At 45.7% G+C, this 24,651-nt stretch overlaps 2 protein-coding genes across 2 annotated transcripts; one reads left to right on the forward strand and one right to left on the reverse strand.

Annotated features, from left to right (window-relative positions):
* Positions 1-6,451: 6,451 nt before the first annotated feature.
* Positions 6,452-11,485, reverse strand: LOC120653018. The gene is made up of 2 exons (XM_039931002.1): positions 7,328-11,485; positions 6,452-7,146 (listed from the first exon to the last, which is right to left on the reverse strand). The coding sequence occupies exon 1, from the start codon at positions 11,368-11,370 to the stop codon at positions 9,418-9,420; it is 1,953 nt and encodes a 650-aa protein (XP_039786936.1). The 5' UTR covers positions 11,371-11,485; the 3' UTR covers positions 6,452-7,146; positions 7,328-9,417.
* Positions 11,486-14,617: 3,132 nt separating this feature from the next.
* Positions 14,618-19,837, forward strand: LOC120653019 (ATP-dependent Clp protease ATP-binding subunit CLPT1, chloroplastic-like). Its single transcript, XM_039931003.1, has 6 exons — positions 14,618-14,938; positions 15,120-15,155; positions 15,324-15,433; positions 16,310-16,489; positions 19,212-19,339; positions 19,423-19,837. Exons 1-6 carry the CDS (start codon positions 14,733-14,735, stop codon positions 19,453-19,455), a joined length of 693 nt encoding a protein of 230 aa, XP_039786937.1. The 5' UTR covers positions 14,618-14,732; the 3' UTR covers positions 19,456-19,837.
* Positions 19,838-24,651: the final 4,814 nt, after the last annotated feature.

Consider the following 24,651-nt stretch of genomic DNA (forward strand, 5'->3'; position numbering starts at 1 on the left):
CTCGAATCAAAGCTGCGTAAGATCGGCGGCAGGCACCGGAACGATGCATGCGAGCGCGGTCTGCTCCACGTCTCGATGGGATGATGGCTGAGCTGCTTCAGTCACCGTAACACAAGCCAACGACGAACTCGGAGGCTCGTTAGCTCTGCAGTCCGGCCTCGTTGTCAGAAACAGGTTACCGAATGGCCGGACTCGGAGACCAGGCCCGTATCTAAGCACGTGCGGACCGTGCGACCGCACAGGGCCCCCGAATTTGAAGGGCCCCCAAAATATTAGATATACATTAGATATAGTCATGTAAATACTTTAATTTAGTTAATTATTAATCCAATTTGTAGCAAAATATGGCCCAAATTGCTCCTAAAAGATAAATCATTGTAGGCGTATCACTTATCACTTCCTTTTACATGGTGCTACTCGGGGTCAGATGTGTGATCTCGAGTGGACCTATCACAGCACCACAACCTCTCCAGGATTCCATATTTTGAACCTAAAATCGGCCTAATAAACCAGGCCCCTCAATGCTTTGTTGCTAAAACAATTTTTTTTGGAAAAAAAATTTTGTTGCTCAAACAATAACAATTGTTCCAGCAATAAAAGAAATTATTCTGGAACAAAAAAATAGTTATTAGACCTTTTGTGATGATTTAATTGCCAGTCACACGTGTGACTTCTAACATTTATGCTTTCACACAGCACATCGCGCTTATCACACTTGCCGGCTGCTATCGCTTGGTATTCGTGATCCTACACTAGGTCACTAGGACCAAGTCCATTGTTTCGCACAGGGCCCTCGAATTTGCCGGTACGGCCCTGCGGAGACACGACACACGAGGGCTCATCCAGCGAGAAACAGTTCATACGCCGGCCGGCACAAGAGCCATCGGACGCGAGACCACACATGATTGTTCAACAGAAGCATGACGAGCGCGTCAGCTCGAAACAAGACGAAGAAGTGCGTCAACTGTGTGTAGGCACCTGGATCACATCCCGTCATCGCAGAACGCAACGGCCCAGCTCCGGCGGGGCCTGGAAAGAGACGCGGCGGACGACGCATCCCGATTCCCGTGCAGCTCACGCGGACGCCCGCGGTGTTCGTCTGATCACGAAGGGTGTGCGGCGCGTCGGCGCCAACAGCAGCCGCTTCGAGCGCCATGCCCTCACAGTTGATCAGCGAGATGGCATTTGGGTATTTGCGGAGCCATGGAGAGATTAATGTAAGTGACTTGTGCCGGATCTTCATCACAAGTTAAACCACATTTCAAGTGAAGAAATTGAACTTTTGACCAAGTTTTGGAAGGTCCCTTCCTGGATTGGAGACTGCATTTCAGAACTGACTTGAAGCAACACTGAGAGGAGCTTTACAACTTTCAAATGGGAACTTGAGAACTGAGTGAGGCCTGCTCTCACTAGGTCCGATTGCTGCAAGTTGAAGGTCCCTTTTACGATTTAACCTTGAGTCAATTGTACAGTACAGCTTTCCGGACTGCAAGTTGAGTACAAGGTTAGCAACAGATGACTTCAGGTTATCACTGAAACATATCTCTTTACTACTGCAACCAACAGGGAATATGGCAGAGGAAAGGAGTGACCGTATCTTTAAAAAAAAAAAGAGTGACCGATGACAACACAGACGACAACCACAGTCCACATGGCATCTCAGACCGGTGCAGACCTTGGTCACTTGCATTTGGCCTGCACACATGCAAGAGAAGCTGCTGCTAACGCAATCTCCACACACAACGTTATCTGAACACACATGCAGATATGGACCAAAGGGGCTCCCATCTGATTAAGGCCAGATGGAGCCGGCTCCAGTACAGTACTACTTCAGGCAAACATGAGAGAATTGCTGCCTGGGAAGCTTATTACTCTCTCTGTTCCAAATTATAAGACATCCCAAGAATTTTGGAGAGTCAAAACGATCTCAAGTTTGACCAAGATTATAGAGAGAAATATAAATATTTATGATATCAAATTGATGTACTATGAAAATATAACTAATAAAGAATCTAATGGTACTTAATTTATATAATAAATATTATTATTTTATTATATAAATTTGGTCAAACATAAAAAAATTTGACTCTTCAAAATTGTTGGAATGTCTTATAATTTAAAACAGAGAGAGTACTTATTACTAACCTCGAGCTTCCATTTCAAAAAATTACTAACCTCGAGCGAAGCCACAGTAGCCGACGCTTCCAGCATTCTCAGACCGCGGCAAACTTATCATCGCGGTCGCCATCAGCTGCAGAGGCAAGTGGGCACTACGCATGACCAGGAATAAGGTGACCCATGATCCGGCGATCATGGTAGCAATAAGAGTCGCTTCAGCTAGTTGCCTCCACTTGATAAGCTTAGGGGAGATCCCCGGCCATACATGCTAAACGGGCCCATACCATAACAACAGGCGTTCTTGATAATTTCACCGTGGTGGCTACAAAAATATCCATCATTCTTGTGGCCATATTTTGTAGAATCATTGCATGGACTTGCGTTGCTTGCAAGAGGATGCATTCCACAAATGCTATCTTTCGACACCACTTGCATAATTGCTGTACATGTGCAACTACTATGCATGTTACTGTTACCATGTGCTTACTGAAGCCCATGCATGCATGTACTCATTTGTTAATCTGAGAACTGAAGATGGTTAAATAAATGGTCCCAGTTGGCAGCGTTCAGTAAACCAAACACAAGCTGCCGACAAATGATAAGCTCAACCCCTCATCCAAATGTGACTTGTTAACCAATTGGAAGACATCGAAGAATGCAATGCAACTATTTAACATTGCCATCAATGATTTGCTTGAAGCAAAAGGAACAGCAGCCTGCCTAGTGGAAGCGAGTCCCTCTGCAGTACTGCAGAGAACCGTTTCGTCCCTTTCACCTGTTCAGCTTTGCTGGCGAACAGAGGAAATTGCTTCAGCATGCTTATTCTGATACTTGCAACAAAATAGTATAGCTAGCTATTCAGATGCTCACCATACCGCAGAATATACTTAACATATTTCACGGAGCATTAATTGCCTGATATTCATGAGCCGTACCTCAAATGTCATCTGTTGCCTTTGCAGAGTTTACCCTTGCTGCAGTTCTGATGATTGTGGCATCACCGCATTCACAGCTGTGTCCATAAGGATGGCACATCATGATATCAGCAAAGCAAAAACTAACAGGCTCATCACTTCACAAACAATAAATATCACAAAGAGATCATTGATGACACAGCCAACCACAGCACATATTAGTCTGCTACAGACCTTTTAACACTTTTATTATGCCACACTTATATGTATCACAGTACATGAACATAGCAGCAACTAGTGAAGACCCAAATGCAACTCATACAAGATTATCTGGAAACACATGAAGAACCAAAGGGAATCCGTCTGACGATCAAGCCCAGATTCAATTCCACTGTTTTCAGGCATCATTAGGGCATTCGTCCTTGCAAACCAGCACAGTAATAGCCAGACATCTCTGCTGCAAAGCAACCGGCTGTGCACATAGTATAGCAATCAAAGCCTGCATCTGCAGCATTCTCAGGCCAATGCCACTGCAGGATGTCTAATGATGCAGGCAGCTTGTCACCGTCAGTGGCAAACTGGCAACTGCTGAGACATCACACATGACCATGAACACCGCGGCAGCAACCCTCTTTAGAAAAGTCTCTTTAGCTTTCACTAGGGCCTAACTCTCTATTTCTCTCTGCAGTGCTACACTTAGATGATAGATGTAATGATCCGACGAACTGTACCTCGTAGCATAGCAGTAAGCAATGGGCAATGGCTAGCATGGGTCACTTGTTAAATTCTAGTTTCCCCTCAGATCACAAGTAATATCCTAGATATCACGCTTGTGGAATTGTGGTACAGTAGAGAGATCGGCACATAGATTTGAGTGCTTGAGGTTCCATTTAGTAAGAATATCTTCAGGCGCCACTTGCACGATTGGTGTCAGGGTCAACTGGTCTGCAGGTTACCATTTGCTTTCTGAGCCTATGCACTGAAAGTTAAAAACTGTTAGATGAATGATCACAATTGCCCAGGATTTAATAAACTGAACCTATGCTGCCGACATATGAACCCCCAATGAAAATTTGAGTTGTTAAATGATGTGGAGCATCAGAGGCTTTAGAGAGTGTTTAGTTCCATTTTCCAAAAATTTTGGAAACGGAATCTTGGCATTTAGAAGTACTAAATAAAATCTATTTATAAAACTTTTTACACGGATGGGTTCTAAATCGCGAGACGAATCTAACAAGACTAATTAATCTATCATTAGATATTATTTACTGTAGCACGATATTGTCCAATCATGGCCTAATTAGGCTTAAAAGATTCATCTCGAAATTACACCCGGGGGTTATGGAATGGGTTTTGTCAGTTATCCACACTTAAGACTTTTAATTAGTGGTCAAGCCTTCAAAATTACTGTAGCGCTGGAAAATTTTTGGAATTATAAGGGGAACTAAACACGGCCTTAAAATCACTGGCTAGCCTAACAGGGAAAATGGGCGATGCAATGCAATGATTTGAAGTAGCGGTCAATAATTAGCTTGGAAGCAAAAGGAACAGAAGCCTGTCGATTCCTCACATCACTTCAGCTTTGTAAGGCTCTTTCACTGACAGCAACACATGAGTGACCAAATCACCATATCTCCATTGCTGACAGGCAAAAGAAACTGCTTCACCACAGCTATTCAGATGTTCAGGATCCCACAGAACATACCAGGCATCCCTCAATTAGCAGTAATGGATAAAGTCCATTTTTGGCCATCCAACTCTTGCCTCGGTTTGGTTTTGGCCATCGAACTCCAAAACCGGGTATCTTCGACCACTCAACTATCAAAACCGTTCACATTTGGCCATCCGGTTGTTTTGGTGGCCGGTTTCGCTGACATGGACGCCACGTGGCAGCGGGGCCCACTTGTCAGCCATCCTCTCTCTCCTCTTTCTCTTTCTCTTTCTCCCCCTCTCTCCTCTCTCCCGGTCCCTCTGCTTGGCGGTCATGGCGGCTCCGCCCGCGGTGCCGTTCCCGGCGGAGCAAGGCGTGGCAACAGGGAGGCGGGGCGTGCTCCGCGTCGTAGGCGTGGTCTGTGGTGGCGTGCAGGCGAGCCAGCGGCGGTGCTCGTCCTCGAACAGACCAAACCCACCGCCGCCGCACCTCCCCTGGGCACCGCCGCCGTAGCTCCCCTACCTCGGCGGCCCCTCCCGCCGATTCCTCCTTCCTACCCACCACTGTCGCACCCCCTGCCCCGGTGGCCCCCACCGACACTCCCTCCTTCCTCCCCTGCCCCGGCGGCGGCGACGACGGCACGTTCGGCAGGAGGAAGGAGGCGTTCAAGAAGAGGGCGAGGGAGCTCTTCATGCTCTGCGGCGTCGACGTCGCGCTCGTCGTCGCCTTAGGGGACGGCGACGCGGCGTCCAGGGAGGGCGTGCTGGCCCGGTACCGCGCGCTGGGCGTCGAGGTGCGCACTGCGCGCGTGCACCGGGCATACCTCCACGCCGTCGCCAAGCTGGGCAAGGCGCAGGCCGAGCTCGCCCGGGTGCGCCAGGGCGGGCCCGACGCGCTCGCCTGCTGGGACAAGGAGCTCGACGGCTCGCCACGGAGGAGGGGGCACGGGGGCTGCTCGACGCCCTCGACGCCGCAATGCGGGCCACGGAGGACAGGTGGAGGGCGCGGGGCTGCCGTCGCCGGCCGACCACGCCGCCGAGGACGGGGTCGTCGCCCCGCTCAGGGGAGGGAGGGAGGGAGGGCGCCGGGGGAAGCCGCGCCGCCGTGCCGGCGAGCAAGAAGGAGAGAGGAGGAAGGAGATGAGATAGGAGAGAGATAGAGAGAACAGAGGGGTTGTAACGCTGGCAAGTGGGCCCCACTGCCACGCGGCGTCGATGTCAGCGAAACCGGTCACCAAAACAGCCGGATGGCTAAATATGAACGGTTTTGACAGTTGAGTGGTCGAAGATACCCGGTTTTGGAGTTCGATGGCCAAAACCAAACCGAGGTAAGAGTTGGATGGCCAAAAATGGATTTTATCCAGCAGTAATTACTATTCCATGGAATAGACCAGATACTTCACTGTTGTGATTGCCCCTTTTTTGCAGTTCTGGTGTACCACACATGATTTTCTGTGGAATGATATTTGTAATTCTCTGTTCATACTCTGGTCACGAGGAATGGCATGAGGATTGATGATGGAACCCGTGGGGGGATTTCCCGATCTTTCGGTGAGGACGAACTGGATAACTCGATTTGAGGGAAAAAGAGGAGACGTTGGCGGTCCGACTTCAGCAATCCAGAGGTGTTGCGCCTTAGCAACCGATACACCTCCTCTCTGGTCGCCGCGCCCTTGCGATGCGCGACACCGGCCACGAGGGCACCCGTCCTGCAAGCAAATCAAAGAACTCGCAAGAACAAGTAAACATGCACTGAAATCGCAAGGGGGAAAACAAGAACTCAGCCTGGATTGAACGATTGCAGGGTTATGAATACAAGGAAACAGGCGGCTGGATGAGCACGCGCGTTCCAGGAGGAGTAGCAGCTGCTAGTTCGTGATAAACAAAACCCACCCCTCCATGACGGCAGCTGGGGGGTATAAGTACCGGGAGGGCGACCAGAGAAGCTCCCCTCCAACCTTAGGATGCGCCCTTGATGGGCTCCACGGGGTACATGGCCCATTGGGCCTAATTGGTGGCGCAGCACCATGGACAGAGCGTCAGTCTGAAAGGAAACAAGGATTGCGCCCAACTCTGAACAGATATCTTAGAGTTTTCATATTCGCTTGAAAGTAGACTTCATAAGCTTTCTGTGGTGTGCTTGAACTCTTCAATCGGAGTCCGGATGAGGTCGGGGCCGACGTCACAAACTGGTGCTGTCCTGCTGTCCAAATCCAGCCCACGCAAATCCCCTCCCCTTCTTATCCTCTCCATTGAACCTGAGCAAAACAGAAGCGTGCGCGTTTCGATCGTCTAAATATAATGGACAAGAGCTTAAGAATGAGCTTCCTTGATGGAGTTGACGGGCACGGGCACGAGCACGAGTAATAGGCCCAAGCAGTGTTGGTGTTGGTGTGGATGTATCGCTGGTGTTGATGTCCTCATCAATGGACTATAGCTCAGCTCTTCCCAATTCCCATCATTCCTGCGAGCAACCAAGTCGAGAAATGAGTTTCAGAGGATTAATCCATTCTGAGCAAATAGAACTGATCGTGCTAGCTAATAGGCAACAATCTCACAACCAAAAAAGGTTTTTTGTGTAAGCAGTACCTTAGATTCCCAGAAGTGAAAGGAGGGGGGGGGGGGGACTCTAGACCGTTTCTTACCTCACTTCAGATATATCAATTCATGCAGCAACTCAACCTTGTGCTGCTTATTCAGAAGGGCTTAGCTTCCATCAAAAGTCCAGAAATCAGGCTTGTTGTATAATCTAGGATAAGCCTTGTATTCTCAGAAGAGTGTTGCAAAAAAAACTACAGCCACTTCTTACCTTAGTTCAGATATATTAACTCATGCAGGAACCTCCACTTTGAATACATCAGCCATACCATCATATAAATACCAATTTCATCACATCCATTGTCAGGCTGTATGAAAGTTGCTCAAAATCCGCTGCAAGTGCCAATTTCAGTTAATGGGAAAGGCATAGAGCGTATTACATACCACATAAAAGCTATCTCCAGATATTCAGTTTAGCATCTTAACCCTGATTCGATAAACAGAATGTTTCAATTAATTTAGGAAAGAATGTGAAGTATGGCTATGAATTTCCTCCCTCAAAATCATGGATCTAGATGAATCATATAAGAGTTTAAAAAAAGGGGATCAATACACTATATTATGCTCAACTGTTTAACCAGACCACACTAGTTCCATTGTTAGCATTGGTGTGCCTGCTTTTTTGCCGCAATTGAGCCCAAATTGTAACACTAATTACTAACCTGCTAACATAAAGGGCGTACCCAGTGCCGTAGGCTTCCCGCACTGTGCGGGGTCTGGGGAAGGGTTGTCTTTAAGCCCCAAGCCTTACCCACACAAATGTGCAGAGGCTGGGGCTCAAACCCGGGACCTTCCGGTTACAGACGGTAGGCTCTACCGCTGCACCAGGCCCGCCCTTCACTAACCTGCTAACATATAGCTCCTAAATAATGCCGCACCATAGATGGAAAAGACATAAAGAGTGAACTTAGGTTCTCCTAAACTCAAACTGATGGCATGCCATCTGATGCCAGTGGCTGACAATAAGCAGAAGGAATTCCCAAGTTGAAAGCCTGCACATCTCAAATTGCTGATGAACCTATATACTGAAAGTCGAGAACAAATGGTTAGTGACTTGATCAATTGACATGGTTTATGAATAGTAATCCACCAGGGTCAAAAACATGTACAGGCTACAGCAAAGGAAATGGTGTGATGCAGTCATCCTAACTAAAGTGACTCCTTGAAAATCCAATACTATGCATACGCTGACACCCAAGACAACTTCTAATAGGGCAGAGAAGCAGAATGAAATAACCTTTTACGTCATTCCTTGAAGAAAGGGACCAGATTTGTAGAGTCAAAACATGCAAGATCATTTGTGTAATTTTCTGTATTGTTAGTTCCCCAAGGTGCCGAAGCAAGCATTTACATATCTATTACTACGCTATCATATTTCAAATAGCAAATTATGTGAGAGAATTGAAGCATGCAGTTGCAAATACACAGTTTCGAAACATGACGTTGGCCCACAACATGTGTTCCCCAGTCCACTTCACAGCAAAATATACACTGCATTTATACTGCAAACATTGAAATGACATTTATCCATTTATGGAGGAAGGTTGAATTATGGAGGAAAAATGACATGTACTGGACTCAGTAGATGCATAACACAAAATATTGTATCATTATCTCATGCATAATTTTAAAATTCAGAAGGGTGGAGGGGAATAAAGAAGTTAAAAATACGAGCAAGTCTCTAAATCTTTGCATCCAAGAAATGTCCAGAACAAGGAAATGAACAGATTAAGCATAGATACTTAGCAGTTAATAGTTAATATAGTAGGTGCAACATATCGAGAACAATGAGACTGATACAACATTGTGAAGTAAAGAAAAAACTCACATAATTGTATCCAAACTGTTGACAAGCTCACGTGCTGTCGTGACACAGAGCAATCCAACAAAATATAAAATAACACAGAAAAATAATCAAGAATAGATAACATTAATATCTTGAAGCAAGCCAGTAACCAATACAGGTACTATATACAAGTTAAACAAAAGTTGATTTGATAAATGCAGCCTGTATATAGGGCAGACATGTTACTTTTGACTAAAGCTCCACCTACAGGCACTACATCAAATTGGTGTGAGCTAAATACATCTAGTATACAGAATTTACAAGACCCTTCAGCTATCAGGTTATCACAGCTCACACAATTCCACCATGCCTAAAACTACTATCACCTGCATCAACACTGGAATCCAAACATACTGGAGAATCATACCATTTTGTTCCAGTGTAAAATCCTTCTACATGAATACCTACCAAATTAGGGTCAGTTACCATGGTATCATCATGCATCAATGGTTTGATGATCTTGGAATCCTCCACGCCATCATCATCCCCACAGTTAAGAATACTTTTCGCGTCGAAGTCACCCACATCATCCTTCAGCATCCACTTGTCACACTTTGGGCTATCGCCCATGAGCATCTTTCTATCTTCACACTCCGCTGCCATCCTATCCCATGAGACAATAGGTCCAAGGCTCGAGCCAAAATCAGTATCATCATCATCAAGCATCTCATCATCCTTGCAGAATGCTCCATCATGCTGGTCTAAATGGCGGGACACATCTCCTGCCCCCCATCCCCCGACTTCTTCGTTGCCTACCATCATTGTCTCCTCTGGCTGATAGACATTACCTTCCAAGTTAAACTTCCTAATCCTGTGCAAAATGTCAGACAACTCGGTGGACAGAGACCCCAACAATTCTGGGTGCATCTTACCCACCTTCCCTTCTAGCAAGAGAACTTCTGATCTGAGATCCCGTACTTGTTGCAAGACCGCCTGATGCGAATCATCAATATCAACATCTTCATCCCCCTTTGCTGAAAAGGTAGGATCCCCTTCCTCATTGACACCATAAATGTCTGGATCAAACTCAAGAGCCCCCTTATGACCAACCAACCTGTGAACAATTCGTGCATTGCCATCAAGTGGGCCTGGCTCATGCCCAGAGTGCACTGCATAAAGCTTGAACACTGCAGTGCCCTCCTCCAAGTACACAAAAGTCTTGTCCTTTTCATTATAATTGGCTATTGGCACAATTGCCCGAATACGGAACCCACAACCACACCTCTTTGACTGGTATGGCTCTCGTTTTAGAACCCGTGCCTTCTTACCCTCAGAATTACTGGCTGAGGAGGAAGCAGCAGTCCCAGCACTTGAAGTCGGGAAACCAGCACGGTGGCAGGCATAATCCTTCACCTCAGCCATGAACGGCTTATACCTTATATATTTCTGCCTGATACAAAGGACAACCTTGTGCTTGGCAGCCAATTGCTGTAACCTGCGCGGGACATCTCGAGCAGGCACATCCAGCGTCTCGGTGTATTCAAACCTGCGGCGCCGCTTCCCGCGTCCAGGAGATGAAATGGCAGAATCAGGTTGCCCAGCAGGTGCAGCCTTACAAACGGGGCATGCAGCAACACATACGCGGATAAATGATTCCGGAATACCGTAGAATTTAGCCCCCACAGTCCACAACTGCTTGATGCGGTCGACGGTGTCCTTGAACGCGAGGTGGCGGAGCAGGTCAGGGTCGGCGTGCGCCTCCGAGACTATGTCCCTCCACATGCCGACGTGGGAGACGCGCTGCGCGGCGTTGGTCTTGAAGTGGAGGTGCCGCCCGTCGGCCGACGCTGCGAGCTTGTCCTGGATGCGCTTCCACGCGGTGAGGTAGGCGGTGTCCTCGTTCCGGTCCTTCCAGACGGCCCGCCACGAGGCGAGCACGGAGAGCGACGTGGCGGCGCGGACCTCGTCGGAGGAGGCGGGGCGGCCGGCGAGGATGCAGCGCAGCATGAGCCCGTACGAGGCGGCGCTGAAGGTGTAGAACTGCGAGGAGATGTGCGGGGAGGGGTCGATGGCCGGCAGCAGCGCGAAGGGCGCGGAGGCGCCCACCAGGCTAGGGTTCTGGCCGGGGATTTGGATCAGCGCCTCGTCGTCCGCATCGGCGTGGAGGAGGTAACTGCAGGGGCTAGGATTCGGGTCGCTAGGGTTTAGGTCCGGCGGGTGGGGCGATTTGGGGAAGGTGGAGGAAGGGAGGAGGGGATTCATGGCGGAGATGGTGGGGGACGGCGACGAGGTGATCTTCGGCATCCCGGGATTCTTTTTCCCCGCTTTCGATTTTTGGGGAATTTTTTCCTCTTCAGCTTCAATTTCACTGTGGCCTGTGTGTGTGCAGCTATATATCGCCCCTGGTCGCCGCTCGCCGGTCGTCTTCCTCGAGCTTTATCTCTCGCCTCTGCCGCGACGCTCGGGCTGTGGGGATGGAGGACGACCGCGTCGCGCTGGTGTGACTGCAAGCGGGGACCCGCGGGGTGATGTGATCGATGGGCCCGGTTGTCAGTTGGTTTGGGCCGTGTTTAGATGAAGACCAAAAAATCTTTTGTTGGAATTTTATTAATTTGAATTACTAAATGAAGTCTATTTATAAAATTTTTTATACAAATGAGTTATAAATCACGAGACGAATCTAATGATGCTAATTAATCCATAAGTAATTCATAATTAGCGGATGGTTACTGTAGCATTACTGTTGCAAATCATGGATTAAGTAGGCTCGTTAGATTCGTCTCGCGATTTACAGTCCATTCATATAAAAAATTTGTAAATAGAGTTCATTTAGTACTCCATATATGTGTCAAAATATTCAATGTGATATTTTTTTCGTGTTTACGGATTTACAAGTAAAGATGTAAACACAGCCTTGGTGCTTTTGAGGTGGGTTTGGGTGCCGGGCCAATCCATCTCTCCTGTCCTGCCGTGCCTGCGCGCTGCTTTCCTTCTCTCGCCTGGCGAAAAGGCGGATGGCGACGGCGGGGCGGCGGCTACCGTGACGGCGTGACCCGTCGAGCAAGGAGTAGGACACTGCTGCGCTGGGCGCTACAATCGGGGAAGGACTGAAGAACTGAAGACAAGCCTGCCTGTGTCATGTCCTCATGTGGAGGCAGATCCGGTACAAAGCGCGATGGGCCGTTGTGACTGACGGCCAAAAGCCTAACAATGGAGGGTGAATGGGTGATAGTCAATTCGGGGTTATCCTGTTGCCATTGGCCCAAGGCTTAATCTGATCTGACTCAAAAAAAAAGGGGGGCTCAATCTGATCCCTGACATTATCATATTGTCCCAAACTTATCCTTGCACTTTCTCCTTAGCTTCAGGATTATCCGTAAGCTGATGACACAAGTACACGGTGAGTCAGCAGTAAAACTCGAAAAATATAAATTTTACCCCTTTAGGCCATGTTTAGTTCATTTTTTTTCTACAGTACTCATCACAACGAATCTTCGAACAAATGCATGGAGTATTAAATACAGTTGAAAAAATAAGTCATTATACAATTTAACTATAAACGACGAGACAAATTTTTTTAAGTCAAATTGGTTTGTAATTGAATATTAATTGTCAAATAATAACGAAAGTGTTACAGTACCAAAATTTAAAAAAAATTGCGAACTAAACAAGCCCTTATTAAAGTTGATGCTAAGAAGAAAAGAGTGACGAGTGTTTTCATGTATAGCTGCACTGTTATTTTTTGGTCAAAATCGGTCAGCCAAAGGTATATAAAAAAGTTTCTATAAGAAAATGTACATAAAATTTGCGCAAAAAAAAAATTAAACGACAACTTGTGTTTTCATCCTCAAACTTGCAATTAAGGTTCAACTCCTCAAACTTCTCCATGCAAACCAATTTAGTCTTTTGTTTTATATATCCTATCATGTTGGCACACCATATCGGTAGTTTGTAAAGTACTCTCTCCATCCAATTTTGATAGATATATTTCAAAAACTCAAATGTTCAAAAATAATAGTTACATTTGCTATTGGCATGGGTTGTGACCATAAATAGTATTAGTAACAAGAAGTTTCCAGTTAAAACATTGGAGGACCAACAAAAAAGTCTGTGTTGCATTTATTAGATTGATAAGCACACTTGTTGCCTTTGATCATTGTGCTAAACTATAAAAATATATCTATCAAAATTGAATGGAGGGAGTAACTTTCAACGCCCCAAGATAAACATCTCTACATGATGTACATGCGTGTACCCAAGAACCTCTTTATTATACTACTTGATGTGCGTGCATGAAATTCAATATTTGTCAAACATAAATGCTCAGTACGTGCAAACTAATCTCTTTCGTGCAAACCGTGCAAACTTCAATCTGGGTCATAGGATCAACATCCAAGGGGGTGTGTCGGGGGAGTGGGAGCGGAAATTTGTAAAAATGTAATTAGAGGTGAGCGGTTAATTGTAAAATTTTCAATCTCCCCATGCCCTTTGGATATTGATTCGATGGTCTATATTGAAGTTTGTACGGTTTGCACGAAGAAATTGATTTGCACCTGATATGTCCCCGTACATGGGTGCCTTTTTCTGACAGGTTATTACATTCCACTTCAAACAAAATATATTTTAGTCAGGTGTCCCTGTTGTTTCATCAACATATTCTTGTTCATACACACTTAAAGATGATACAACAAAAAACTTAGTTTCTATCTACACGAATACTTTCACTAGAAGAGATTTTTGTATGTGTGTATTAAATCTATTCCTCAATTGGGGATCAACTCATTTCCTCAAATTATGTACGATTGACTCAATCCCTAAAAAAATCTAGATTTTTGACTCGATTACTCAAGTATGCCATTCCTTTAAAATCAAGCCAACGGTATCTTGCTTAACTATATCTGATAATTGAACTATCTTTTTAAGTTGTCATATTTCTTTTACCCAATTATGTTTTATGATTACTACATTGTGGTATCTTTACATCTTCATGTTCCTTATTTTGTCTTCTATAATTTTATGGTTTGCAATTTCATTTCCTTTGGTTCTACATTTTCGTCTGTTTTGATTCCTTATTTCTCCTTTTCGACAGGTTTTAAACCAAACCTTTCCTTGGTCCCATTTATGCCAATACGTGCTATTTTCCTTCTAATTGCTCATGGACCATGGTCAGAAAATAGATCTTTATGTGTGTTGTGCCATCGATAGTCATGAGATGCTACTTCCTCCATTCATTTTTGATAGTTATATTTTGAAATTTAAATATTCAAAACTGATAGCTATATTTACTATTGGCATGAGCTTTGACAATAAACAGCACTAGTTACAAGAAGTTCCCAGACTTCCAGTTAAAACATTGGAGGACCAACAAAAAAATTTTGTTACATTTATTAAATTGATAAGTATATTTGTGGTGCCCTTGTTCATTGTGCCATATGAAAATATAGCAATCAAAACTGAATGAAGGGAGTATTTGACAATTTTTTCCAAAACCGAAATCAGCCAGGGAAACACACGAAAAGAAAAAAATATTTAAAAACGCTGTCGATCCTTGGCCTTTGCCGACCGGGGCTGTTCTCCTGAGTTTTGCCCATTCTCACAGTCAGTCCGCTCTATCTCTTCCCGGCCCTATCCAAGCAAGAAAGAAACCCCCGAAAACCTCCCCTGCCATGGCGACCGCCGCCCAGGCCGCCGCCGCCTTCCTCTCGTTCCTTTCTTCCTCCCCCAGCCACCACAGCGCCCCGTCCTCGGTCTCCCTCGGGGCAACCCCTGTCCTATCAGTCTCCCTCCGGGTCGCTGCCGCGGGTGGCCCACGGCTGTCTCCCCCACTCCGGGGCCGTCGCATCAGCGCCGTCATCGCCCAGCTCCCCACCGCGTAAGCAGAAATGCTGATACTCCTACCTCCCACCTAGCTCAACCATCGCTGATCTCGAGCAGTCGAGCTGTTATTAGTCCTGAATCTCAACATTGATACGCTAGTTAGCTTGGGATTTATTCTAGTGCTAATGAATAATTTGATGATGTTGATCCCAGAATTATGTGTTGTTAATTTTTAGGCATCCCGAGGTAGCCACTGGGGACAAGAAGATCAGGTGAGCAAACCGTTCTGTAGTTATTGGACCACCTTTTACCTGACTTCCGTGGGAAGTTCTGAATGTGTAATTTCGTTGCTTCAAGTATCGTGTTGGAAAAAAAAAACATTCTATAGTTATCCTCAGGCAGTAGTGTCTATTTGTAGCTGACATGATGATTCCTCACAGATGGTCTTCAAGGGCGGTGCGATCATTTGCGATGGCGGAGCTGGAGGCACGGAAGATGAGGTATCCTACAACAGGCACTGAGGGGCTCCTCATGGGCATTCTTGTTGAAGGTGAGGCAAGGGATCTTGGATTTTCTTTTAACCACTAAAGTTTACTTTTTCGCTAATGGATGATATACTAGCCTCTAGGTCATAGTGACAGTTTTTAGCCTACCAAGAAACCTGAATGCATCATTACTACATAGGATTGTAAGAGCCTTTGTGGGTTTGAAGATGCATTTTGTATATGGTTTTGTGCCGCTAAAATTTGTTTCTGTAACGATAAAGAGATAAAAACTGCGCACTACATCCACATGCTTGATAAAAATGAGCAATGAGCCAGTGACTCGAATCTACTGGATGCTAAATAGTGTAGAAACATTAAGGCCAGAGCAATGAACTGCTCTATAGACTGGATCATTATTGGCTGACTAATTTAATTGTCTAGGTCTTTTAGTATCTATATGCGTATAGGTGTCGTAACAACTTAAAAAGCTTCTACTCATGGGTAACCACGTGAAGCCAACAGTTTTTACCATATCGTGATGCCCTGGCCCCATAGCGTGAAACCCATATTTTGTTCAATAGGAGACATTTGACCTTTTGACCTAATGAGGAGTTCAGACATGGTTGGTCTGTTTTGTGACAAACCACTGTACTGTATCCAAAAGAACATTCACATGCTTACACGGAGCCTCTTGGATCTTATATCAGCAGTCCTAGCTGACTTGTGATGTTGTTGATGGTGTATCCTTTTTTATCTTTAGAATTGGCACCTAAGTTCTAAAGCTATAATCAGTCCACAAGTTTTGATAGGCAAGTAAGCATCATCCTAGGAGTCTGATGCAAAGTGGGGAATATGCTAGTTTTACCATGACGGCATCAACTTTGAGCTAACACTTGTTATTCTTTACCAATTTGCTTGAGCCACTAGTCCATTATTTTCAGGAACTAGCGGCGCCGCAAAACTTTTGCGTGCTAATGGAATCACGCTTCTCAAAGTGCGTGAGGAGGCAGCAAATGTGCTTGGGAAATCAGAAATGTTTTATTTTAGTCCTATGCATCCACCATTGACAGAAGCTGCACAACGAGCTCTTGATTGGGCTGTCAATGAGAAACTAAAGTCAGGTAATTTCTGTTCAACATACGAACTTGCATTGTTGTTCATCGCTTCATTAATCAGTTATATCAAGAAATTGCAAAATTGTATGTATGTAATGTCGCCTCCTGATTGCACAATTTAATTTTCTTATAGTATTCCAGTTTGTACACACAAGCAAGAATGAATTAATCTTTTCTCAATCCAAAAGTCCTTTCATTACATTGTGTAGTCTATTTTGCCTCCATATTCCCTGATTCCTTAGGGGCATGCCATTTGGCCCTATTCTGTACAGGAGGTATCTAGTTGTCGACTAACCTTCGCAGCAACTTAGTTTCAAGGTATACACATGTGTTCCAGTGTTGGGACTACGGTGCCCATCACTTATTCAACAATATGCCTGTTACAGGAGACTGCAAAAAAGTGTCCTCCACTCATGGTTTAGGAATGTTTTTTCGCCAGAGCATTAAGGGTTCCTGGTCATTAAGGATTCTGAAATTTTGTCTCGTTCATATAAGATAGATTAAATACACAAATGTTTCACAACACACAATATCTGCCTATACACCCTGCTAACTACATTTTTTGCTATATGATTTACTGATTAGGCTGGTTCGTGCAACAGGGTTTCACTTTATTTCTTTCTGTTTCCTTACAATTTCTCTGGAGCTATAGGGCAGCTGAGTTGTGTTCTAACACAAACATTTACATTTTATTCTATTCTGAGAACATGTTTCAAACGTTTGGACCATACTTCATCTGGAGGTATATATAACATTGGCTCCAAGACATATATCTCGTTGGAACTAGTTTCTGGTCATCCTGAAGAATTGAACTCATCTTGCTCAAAGATTTTATTCTTCACACAAGTAGTGTTGTAAACAAATTTCTCTAAGTATAGGAATATCCCCAAAACATCAGGTCTTACTGTGTTCCCAAATGGTGGTGCTGAAACCTTTTTTCACCGGAATGGAAGATTTACCAACTCCTTGCTTGCAGTGGTTTGGTAAAGCTACAATGTTCGGCAGATATAATTGTGGCTAAAGGTTTTCCCCTTAAACATGTAGGAGAGCTGCGTATCATTGTATATTTGTATGAAAAGGAGATAAAAAAAAGCATAGCCCTTACATTACATGCTCATCCCAGGCTGCACACCCACCACACACACAAACCAACCTTTCTACGAAAACACAAGCTCCACAAATTAACAAGAAACGACCACTGTCATGAATAAAAAACTTAGGGACATAAACCAGTAGGCCCTTTTGCACCTGCCATACACCACAATGTAGCGGTCTAGCCTTATTCTGAATGTCTTGTATGACCACCTGGACATTTATTGACCTTCCCTTGAACACGCAGGCATTGCATTTGTTGTGGACACAACCAACATGCAACCAAAATAGCTAGCAAATTGAAACCCTCCTGAAACTGCCTGGGAACCTACTGCTGTGCATGCACCACCAGTCCTTGAACACTAGCTCATCCTGCTTGTGGCTGGAGGGATTACAACTGATGGTACTATGTATTTTGTATGCAACACAGACTGAGGTTGCCTTTTCAGATCAGCATAGCACCATTTGATGATATATTGCAAGATGAGTGCCCATTAAACTTACGCTAGGGACATGTTTTTGTTCCACATGTTGCATTTGGATGAAAGGGTTTGGCCCAGTTTTTTGTGGGACCATGTTTATTCCATGTATTGCATTTGCATGAGGAAAACCTTCCCACAATACCAGAATGGTGTTCTTGGGTTGGTAGAACTTTGGGCATGCGGAACTGAAGGCTTATCTCCAGTTCTCCACTTTGTTCTGTTGTGATGGGTCATAATTTATATGAATATATAATATAGAAGTTTGAAAGTGCAATAGATGATGAATTGAAGATGATGTTTGATTGAATCTGACATGAGATTTGGAGAGCTTGGAGAATGTCATTTGGTTTTAGGTACCTAGAGCACAGTTTCTGTCCTAATGCCATTTTTGTTATATACCTAGAAGTAGGGCCTGGAATTTAAGTCATGCACTCTTTTTATTGCAAACTTTGGTAGGCATCAATGCCAGTACTAGTTTTAAGGCCGTGTTTAGTTGCGCGTTGTAAAGTTTTTGAAAAGACATCTTTCTACATTTGAAGTACTAAACATAGACTAATCAAAAAAATAATTACAGAACTCGTCTGTAAATCGCGAGACGAATCTAATGAGACTAATTACTGTAGCAATTTAGCATCTAATTACAGCCTAATTAGGTTCATTAGATTCGTCTCGCCATTTACAGACAGCAGTCGCAATGCGTTTTTTATTTCGTCTAGATTTAAGTCTCCATGCAGGTGCCGAAATTTTTTTTTGGAATTTTGATTTTTTTTAACTAAACACGGCCTAAACTGTCAAGAAACCGTGCACGAAATGACTATCTCGATGGCCAACTGTAGCTGCAGTGATCCTAGTACTAGTCTCCTAGAAGGTGCTTTCTGTTGTTTGACTAGGTCTGTTGCTATATTTTTGGCCTAGTGGCCTATAAGATTAGAGGCACGGTGAATTTTCAAGATCAAAGGCCCATGACCCACTTTTTTAGAAAGACGTCCCAGTGGTTAGTACTGACTCGAATTTTCCTGGAGGTTACTCTAATTCAAGGGTATGCGGATTTTTATCGACCTTCATGGGTACTTTGGCTGGTTTTGAATTCTGTTGTATTTCATTTTTCTTCCATGTTTCTATATAGTATATAATCCTTATTTCTGTACGATCAGGCGAGGATGGAGAAGTAACTGCCAATCATTTGCTGCTGGGGATATGGTCAGATAAGGAGTCAGCTGGTCATAAAATCCTGGCTTCACTTGGGTTTGATGATGAGAAAGCCAGATTACTTGCCAAAACGGTAATATTGTGCTCCATGCGAAGGTAGATATTTCACAATTGATTCATGTCATGGTTTCTCAAATCGCCTATTTATCTCTGCAGGCCGGTGAAGAGGCTGCAACGAGTCCTAGGTAGCAAAGTGAGGGTCTAGTTATTCTACTTTGAGGCTGGTGGTGTGCACTTGGCAACCTCTATGCACTTACTGGCGGCTCGAGTACTGTCGACACGCATACTGAGTCGGGTTGCTTCTGCAAAATTTAGGACATATAAGATACGTTAGGTCGAATCCAATATTTGTACTCGCACTATTGCCGATGCCTGTAAAAGCGTCATGATTTCGTTGCAGGATGATGGCTTTTGTTCCTTGCGCAGCTGGATTTCTGAACTGTTAGTGTTAGGTCGAATCCGATATTGTGCACACACTATTGCTGATGCCTGTAAAAACATTGGGATTTCTTTGCACGATGATTGCTTTTGTTCCTTGCGCAGCTGGATCTGCGAGTTGTTATGTCAAATCTGATATCTGTGCTCTCACTATAGGTGATGCATGTTAAAACATTGCTATTTTTTTGCACCATGAATGCTTTTGTTCCTTGGACATATGTGAACTGGAGATACGAGACGCATTCATTAGATGCAAATGCCTTACCACAAGGAAGTCTTTTTCAAAAAAGAATTATTGTTTGCCATTTGGCAAAAAAGAAATATGTACTTTCTATCAGTATTCAGGCAGGGGAAGCTTCTCGCACTTCACACCAAATCTGCACGCACGAGGTTGGTACTTGACTCTGTGCTTTGATTCCAAGAACATCTACCTCCACATCTTTTACATTGTTTATCATTGTTCACCCTGCCTTGTGCATCAGACCTCTGCTTATTCGCACGACGCTAATCAGCTGACGGAGACTGTATCGGGAGGGTTAACCCATTGCGTTCGTGGGCAGAGAAGCGTCGTGCCCTGACGCGACGCATGCACAGACTGGAAGCCGACGCCATGCCGGTGGCCTGCCGCAGTCCTGCGCTTAGGTTTCGGCTGCGAGGTCCCCATCAGGCATCAATTCCATCTGCCATCGAAAGAACATCCCCTTCCGATTGGGTACGAACTCCGGCTGGGAGACGGATGGAATGGAACGGACAGCACGTGCGCGCTTCATGCTTCCCGTTTGGGTTAGCAGTGGAAGCAACAGGATTAATGGCTGATACTTCTTGCGTGTCAGCAACCGCACTGACACCCTGAACCGAGTCTGTTGTCATCTCAATCTCAGCCGCTCCTTTCAAGCTGCTGACGTTACTTGCATGCGCCAGTAAGGAGCAGGGTTTGCAGTTGTTTGTACTGCTGCAGCCTGTTGCCAACTTGAAGCTAGATGGCATTAAACAAACCTCCAAGGTTAATGAGCACTAACAGGCGGGCAAGCAAGCAAGAATCGCTGTGCAACTCCGTGTTGACTTGACTCTTTCACTGTCACGTAGCAACATGTGGAAGCGTGTAAGGGCTTAGTGGCAGGCTATAAACAACAGGAGAGTTTCACTTCTCCAGGAACTTATAGTATTCTTTCCGGCGTCTCTTTTCTTCAGTTCCTTAGAATGTTTGCATCAAAAAGCATGTAGTACCCCCGGTTTTGTTTATTCCTTGGTTGGAGTTCCCTTGGGTCCTAATTCAGATCTCTTTGGGAGCTGTGGCCAGTGAACATCCCAAGTCTCCCCCCACATTAAACTAATTACTGTCAAATCTCTAGTTCCTCTGCCACACGCATGCATGCATGAGGCATCCATGAGCACTGTAGACATCTATCATAGCTCAGCTGCTCAAGTTGTAGAGAAGACCATACACTTCCTCTAGCTGCTAAAATGGTTTGACTATTACAACTGCAAAGAATGGGCAGTGCACGTGCTCACCTTTGTTTTTCAGTCTCGCACGTGCCATCTAGTGGGTCCTGTTCATGTAGGGGTGTAGTACTTCGCTGCAGTGCTCTGGAAACTTTTAGGTTTTCTTCTGGCTCCCCACATTGAAGTCCCTGCCACGGCTGCCTCTGCCAATGGAACCGAGTGGGAGTCTGGATTTGGTCCTGCCAAGTCTCACGTCCTCCAGGTGTACTGGCTCCTGCTGCATGCACTCTTCGTCCAATCATTCAGGTGTCTCAGTCGCCTCAGCATTGATGGTGTGGTTACTGATGCACTGTGCCACTGTACCATCAATTTTGGCTTGGCATAGACCTGGCTCTATCCTTTTTTTCTTCTTCAACCGCGAATAACCTGAATATGTAATCTAAATGTTTTACGGGTACTCTACCATGTATTCACACTTCAGCTTGGAAGAAAGGACATAGCACAAACAGGTTGTGTGTTCGAAACCGCGACAATTTCATGAAAACATGGAGGAAGGGACATGTATGCAATAGAATTATCAGGTCAAGACACTTTCAGTTATCTAACTGGAGGCACTGCCAGTAGCCAGCTTGTACATTTGTTCTTGTATGCTGCCATGCTGGGGGCTCGGGCATACCCCTAGGCGATCTAGAGCTGATGCGGCGCCTCTTTTCTGCGATAGCTGTCGGCAAAACAGAAGGTCACCCTGCTGCGTCCGGAGCTGACATCTTGTCACTGAAACCCATTACCTCCCGCAGGATTTCAGGGTGGGGAGGTACTCCCAGCTCACTGAAAGCAATAGAGAAATCGCGGGAGGCGACAGGCCCACACGCCTCAGACCTCAGCAGCCAAGCGTTGTTGATTTCTATGCGCTGACCACACGAATGGAAAGGAACAACTAAAACAATTGTGCTTACTCCTACCAAGGCAACTTCCCCTAGGTAGATCGGTTAATTCTGTGTCATGTAATGGAGACGCGCCACGGCGCCAGCACTTTTTTTTTTCTTTTTCTTCTTCTTTGGAAAAATGGAATGTGCTGCATTAATTAATTAATTAAGCACTTCCCCCGGTAGTTAAAGTGCTAAGTATTATGGATGAGTGAAGAGCCAGCGAAATTCTATGTGGGAGAGAGAATGATGTGGGCGGCTGGCGAAGCGCTCGCTATGAGCCGGTGCAAGCTCTTCTGCTCTCACTGTTGTGCAATAAATGCTAGTGGGGCCGGCCATTATGCACGGTGATCTGGCACTTTTGCAGCTGGCCGAGACCATTAGCCTTGCTCTAATAAACATGTAGTTCTGGTTAGGGCCATGTCTCTCTACAAAATAATGCCAAATTTCTATGATATAGGAGTGTTTAAGAACAACAACAATCAGCATGAAATTTGTTTTGAGACAAACTTACATACATGATTTTTTGAGAGTGGAGCTTATGTGTATAGATGCGCAACTGCCCACCATATGGCGCGCCTCACTCTCAACTAACCTATGTTTCTAATAATGATATACATACTGAAATGGCGCGCATGATCGATGCTTCAAAGGTTTAACTGCACGTACGTATACCCAAAACTACGTCAATCATAATTGCTACTTATAATTGGCGTGATGTGGTGATGTGTCATTGAGGACCATTCAATCCTAATTTTTCCTCCAATAACAGGTCGCGCAAGTCCATTTAGATTTGTTCTCAGTCAAGATCTTTAAATAAAAAAAATACTCCCATATTTTTTCTAGGAAAGAACACTTTCGTGACATACAACCTTTTATTTACAATATACTGTATTTTACTATATGTGATGTATTCAAAGTATTATATTGGATATCGTATTGATGTCCTAATAATTAAATTTAAACTTATGATCGGAGGAAGTAACTCCATATTAGAGCTACTACTCCATTTATACTTATGTGTGGTTTGAGGAATGGGATTTGTACTCATTACCATTTCATACCTAGGATGCCGGTACCCTGCAACTGGGGTACCCATTCCTACTGTGCCAAGACTTGCATAGTTATCCGTAACTATGCCCTAAGGAGCTGAGCAGCCGGACCCCTAGGGTCTGACTCCATCTCACCGGACCAACGGTCCCGGACCCGCTTCCCGCTCGGGGACGGGTCCGGTGTCACCACGTGTCCCAGAGGTGGAAATGCTTAGCACCTGTGGCCGCGGACCCGGACCCCCGCAGGTGGGTCCGGGACTTCCACGTGCCATCCGGACTCCCGCAGATGGGTCCGGAACCTCCACGTGCCTATCCGGATCCCCGTGAGCTCTCGGCTCAGCTAGCTGCTCAGGAGGGGTCCGGAGCCGCCACGTGTCACGCAGACGCGGGCGCGGGCGCAAGCCTTATGCTGGAAGCTCCCTCACCCACCCGCATTAAGTTACCGAGGCGGCTCGTCAGTTACCAAGCCATGCATTAAAGACTCAGCGCCGCGTGCATGGGCGACGAGTCATGATGACCAGCTACTGACTGGAGTAACAGTGCACACTGCTATAGTGGACTGAGTAAGTAGTTCGGCGCTTCATCATGACCTCGACGCGCGGCTGCAGAGGCTAGACTCTACTCTGACTAGACAGCTCAAGACCATCCCTGGTCAGAAGCTACGCACGGAAGCCGACGACAAGATCTCCGGATCTGAGGCATTGAAGGCCAAAGTGTAGTTTATAATACATCGCCGGGTCCACATGTCGGGGCCTCGCTCAGTGTACGTGCTCCCCTTGGACATATAAAAGGGAGAGCACGCCCGCTAGAACACAGATACACACAGGCCGAGACTCTCAAAGGCCAGGAAAAGGGAAGGCAGACCCTGGACACTCACACAACACAGGCTCAGATTCACTCCGAGCAATCCTGCTCTCAATCTCTTGGGAGCACAAGCAATACAATATACAGTGGATGTAGGGTAATACACTCCGGCGTCTCGAACCAATCTAAACCTACTGTGTTCATCGTGTTCTTGCACCGAGATTGAGCTAATCCTAGCTAACCCCTGAGTACTCACCCTCTGGGTTTAGACGGGTGCACTACGCCACCCTGCTGTGGATTTGCACACCACGACATTTGGCGCGCCAGGTAAGGGAAGCTTTAGCTAGTTTTAGCTCACCTCTTGCCCATCTCCATGGCTCGGGTGGTTGAGCACTCCCACCACGACGACGACGTGGAGATGACGGAGGGTGTGGCGTCATCCGCGCCACACGCCTCTCGCCTTCCTGCGCCAGGGGTAACCGTACCCGTGGAGCAGCCACCGTCGGCAGCAGCGCGCACTGCACATCGGCAAGAGTCAGGGCGCCCGTCAAGGGCCCCCTCACAAGCTGCGAGCGACGGAGCGACAAATCCCAGCTCGTAGCATACCTCAGTCATGTGAGGAAGCCCGCTCCGGCGGAAAGCCGACTCCGGTCGCACCAAGCCCGCTCCGGCGGAAAGCCCACTCCGGTCCCACTAAGCCGACTTTGGTGGCTCTCTCCGGC

This window comes from Panicum virgatum, chromosome 9K (assembly GCF_016808335.1).
Source record: "Panicum virgatum strain AP13 chromosome 9K, P.virgatum_v5, whole genome shotgun sequence".
Classification (NCBI taxonomy): Eukaryota; Viridiplantae; Streptophyta; class Magnoliopsida; order Poales; family Poaceae; genus Panicum; species Panicum virgatum.